Source organism: Lactuca saligna, chromosome 9 (genome assembly GCF_052625555.1).
Source record: "Lactuca saligna cultivar CGN05327 chromosome 9, ASM5262555v1, whole genome shotgun sequence".
NCBI lineage: Eukaryota > Viridiplantae > Streptophyta > Magnoliopsida > Asterales > Asteraceae > Lactuca > Lactuca saligna.
The window spans coordinates 136,206,788-136,211,114 of NC_136425.1; the positions used below are offsets into that span (position 1 = coordinate 136,206,788).

Sequence of the window (4,327 nt, forward strand, 5' to 3'; positions counted from 1 at the left end):
GGAATCGGGACGTTACAGTTTTCTAAACAGATTTCCACTTTTATTTTCCATTGGTGTTGAATTATATTTTTCATTGTGTTAAGATTATCCTCTCTATCACCTTCTATATTTCTTCTATATTAGTTATTGGTTTTTTGTTAAACAACTTTAGTTTATTTTTATTACACCTTTTTCAGCTACAACCATAGTTTAACATAACCCTTTTGGGTTTAAAAGTCTTAGGTCATTCCCTAATTTCCTCTTGCACACCATTAAGGAATTAGCTTAGAAAGATTTCACCGGCTATAACTTCTAATGGAGTTACTAAAGACACAAAATTTGTTTCTAATCATCAACTATTCCTCTTTTTTAGCTTGTAAGAATTGCTTACATAATGTACGTTCTAAAGAAGATCTAGAGACCTGAGTGGGACACCATTAAACTGATCACACAATTTACCTTCTAAGTTCATCTCTAACTTTCTCTTGCACACCATTAATTAAATGTCGATATGTATAGCTTCCTTCTACTAATCATGAAAAATGATCTCGTTTATGCATTTCTATTGTGATTTATTGATCTTAATCATCCTGTTTTCTATCCACTCTAATCCATAATAATTTAGATTTTCATTGATGTTAGTTAATTGCTTCATGATCGCTTGTAAGGTTCCTTCCATTGATACGAATCAGAATTAGTTTGCATCCCATGGATCACCAACTCACGTTTTTCCAAAATCACTTGTAAATTTGTCATTCCACCTTCCATTTCTTTCATACATGCATTATTTCATCGAGCTCCCACAGTTGAAACTTACTCTGGTCCAAAATTGATGTAAAATTGAGAAAGAACATATGAGTGAATGATCTTACATAAAACTAATACCTGATTGAGAGGGATCCTTTCAGTTTTATCAAAAAAATAATGAAACAAATAATGCCCTTCTAGCAAAAAGCCTTTCTTTTTAACACTCATCTTTAGGCTATGAACAAACCGAATGAGCACAAACCAAGTTTGTTCAAGTTCATTCGATTAAATTTAAGCAAACAAATGAACCAACACGAATGCATAAACGAGTGAATTTCTTTGTTCATGTTCGTTTGTTTAATAAATTATTTTGTTCATGTTCGTTATGTTCGCTCATTAAGATGCTAAACGAAAGTAAGTGAAGAAACATAAAAGAACAAAGATAAACAAATAATTGTAAACGAATGAAAATAAATAAATGAACATTTTATGGGACATCAAATTAAAGCTTTATCGTTTGCAAATATACATAAGAACAAGTCTCAACAAAACACAATGTGTTAATCGCGAAATTTAACACGTTGCCTTTTCTAAATTAGAGATGTTTTGGATATCATTGGTTTCTTTTATTATACATTGTGTCACCAATCAATCTCTATCATACCGTCATAAATTTACAGGTTTGGTGGCTTTGGAGAACATGGGATTCATATCAAACATATTGATAATGTTCTTATACTTTATGAACGATTTGAGTTTCAACATTCCTGGAGCTGCAAACACAGTGACAAACTTCATGGGAACAACATTCCTCCTCTCAATTGTTGGTGCTTTTATTTCTGATACTTACATCTCCAGATTCCATACTTGTCTTATTTTTGGAGTGATTGAAATAGTGGTAAGCAAACATCCAGCATAACCTTGTAGTAAGCTAACATCCATAACAACTAATCAATAATACCATGTATGATTGATGGCAGGCTTTCATGATTGTGACAATTCAAGCACATGACACAAATCTACATCCAAAACCTTGTGGTCTGAAGGAGAGTTGCATGGAAGGAGGTATAGGAGTAATGTTCTACACCTCCTTAGCATTGCTAGCATTAGGTGCGGGTGGTGTTAGAGGTGCTCTTACGCCTTTTGGTGCAGATCAGTTTGACACAACAAACCCAAAAGGACTCAAGGCCCAAGGAACCTATTTTAATTGGCTTGTGTTGAGCACCACCTTGGGTGCAGCTGTGGGTGTTATGGGATTTGTGTGGGTTAGCACTAATCATGGATGGTGGTGGGGATTTTTCTTGGCTACTATTTCTAGTTTCTTAGGGTTTACATTATTTTTAATGGGGAAACCATTCTACCTCATTCAAGTTCCTAAAAATAGCCCGATTCTAACGATTATCCGGGTTCTCTCTCTCTCTCTCTCTCTCACACACACACATTCAAGAAACATGAAAAATAATAATGTGTAACGATTAACGATAATTTTTTGTTAATGCAAACTTCCATAACTTTGTGCAGGTGGTAATAGTAGCTATGAAGAACAGAAAGTTAAAACTACCAGAAGTTACTGAAGAATTATATGAGAGTGGCAGAAATGAGGCCTTGATGGGAAAAAATCTCTCTCGTACGGGTGAATTCACGTATGTATATTTATAGACCATGTTTAGATACGTAATTAAATATTGTCTTTTAGGTATATTTGAGTTTGAGTTGTATTTTTCCATAAGTAAAAAAAAAGGAAAAAAAAAACTTAAGCGCTAAGATAGATAGTGTGAATGTGCAGTTGGTTGGACAAGGCAGCAATTATTCCGAATGATACAAAACCAAGTGAACTTGCACCATGGGAGATATGCACTGTGACACAAGCCGAAGAAGTTAAGATCCTAATAAGAATGCTTCCTATCATACTAAGCACTGTTGTCATGAATACATGCTTAGCCCAACTACAAACATTTTCACAAGCCCAAGGAAACTTCATGAACAAAAAACTTGGAAGCGTTGACTTCCCCGCAGGGTCAATTCCTGTAATTCCGCTTGTTTTTATGTCAGCTCTCCTTCCTATTTATGAGTACTTCTTTGTACCCTTTGCAAAAAGGTTCACCAAACATCCTCAAGGAATTACTCAACTACAAAGAGTTGGGGTGGGGCTTGTTCTCTCTGCAATCTCTATGGGAGTGGCAGGAATCGTAGAGGTAAAAAGGAGAAACCAATCAAGAATCAATCCACTTGAACCCATTAGCCTCTTTTGGCTCTCTTTCCAATATGGTATTTTTGGGATTGCGGATATGTTTTCATTTGTGGGTTTGCTTGAGTTTTTCTATAAAGAGGCTCCTGTGGGGATGAGATCACTTGCGACTTCCTTTACATGGATATCTATGTCTCTTGGGTACTTCCTAAGTACGGTGTTAGTGAATATTGTAAATTCTGTTACAAAGAGAGTGTCACCAAGCAAACGAGGATGGATTCATGGGATTATTTTGGACAACAACAATTTGAATTTGTTTTATTGGTTGTTGGCTGTGTTGAGCTTGATAAATTTTGCAATTTACTTGCTTTCAGCCATAAAGTACAAGTACAAAAAAGAAGATGATGAACTATTAAAGACGGAAATTGTGTCCACGACTACTAGTATTGGTATGGTCAGTGCAAGTGAAGATGATATACGAAAGAGTAATACTCAAGAAGAATTTTCTCATGATGAAGCAACTGTTGAACCAAATCAGAATGCTAATGGTGGAAAATAACTTAAAGCTCATTCCACAAATATAACTCTTGAGAAATTGATTTCCTTTCTATTTTTAGTTGCATTTTACTGATTGTAAAATAGGGAGTTAAAGCAGGGCACACAAAAGAACGTGTGATTTATCTAGGTTAGTATCATTGTAGCACAACCGCCTATCATTTTCTATTTTGAAAGTTTGTTCATGTTTTCTTCTTCACATTCTAAGACTATATCCATTGATGAGCAACTTACCAAAAATACCACCAAAACTTAAAAATGGAATTAAAATAGATCAAAAAGTAGATGAATTGAAGTGAGCGGTCGTACAGCGCAACCGCGTAGTTCACTCCTCTTTTTTTTTTTTTTTTTTTTTTTGTTTTTCATTTTTAATAAACTTTGTTTTATAAAAAATAGATATTTTGTTGATTAAAAAATATATATTTGATACTAAAATACATAATTAAGTATACCCGACAATATGAGACTAATACTGATATTAGCTTTTAGATATATTTTTTTTTAAAAACATATTGAATTAAGTAGGGTTGCTAATGTATGTGAAAATTTAAATTGGATTAGGTTGTTCAATTGGAAGAGAGAAAAATTAGTTTTCAATAGAAAATTTGGGTTGGATTGTGTTGCTAATGGGATAGTCTATAGCAATGAAGTCCATTTTGACCTCTTATTAAGAACCTAAAACTTGTTTTAATCAATTTTGTAACGACATAAATTTTCTAACATCTAACATAATGAAAATATCAGTGTTTTTCTTACATTGCAAAATTCTACTAAAATTAAAACACTTTAATTCACATATTTAATCATAGGTTTACAATAAAATTCTATCTATTAAAAATGAACAACAAAGAAATACAA

The 4,327-nt window shown here is 33.3% G+C and overlaps 1 protein-coding gene across 1 annotated transcript; it reads left to right on the forward strand.

Moving 5' to 3' along the window:
* The first annotated feature begins 1,127 nt into the window (after positions 1-1,127).
* On the forward strand, positions 1,128-3,473 carry LOC145016738 (protein NRT1/ PTR FAMILY 4.5-like). Its single transcript, XM_078974968.1, has 5 exons — positions 1,128-1,140; positions 1,407-1,624; positions 1,707-2,132; positions 2,248-2,369; positions 2,513-3,473. The coding sequence occupies exons 1-5, from the start codon at positions 1,128-1,130 to the stop codon at positions 3,471-3,473; spliced, it is 1,740 nt and encodes a 579-aa protein (XP_078831094.1).
* Positions 3,474-4,327: the final 854 nt, after the last annotated feature.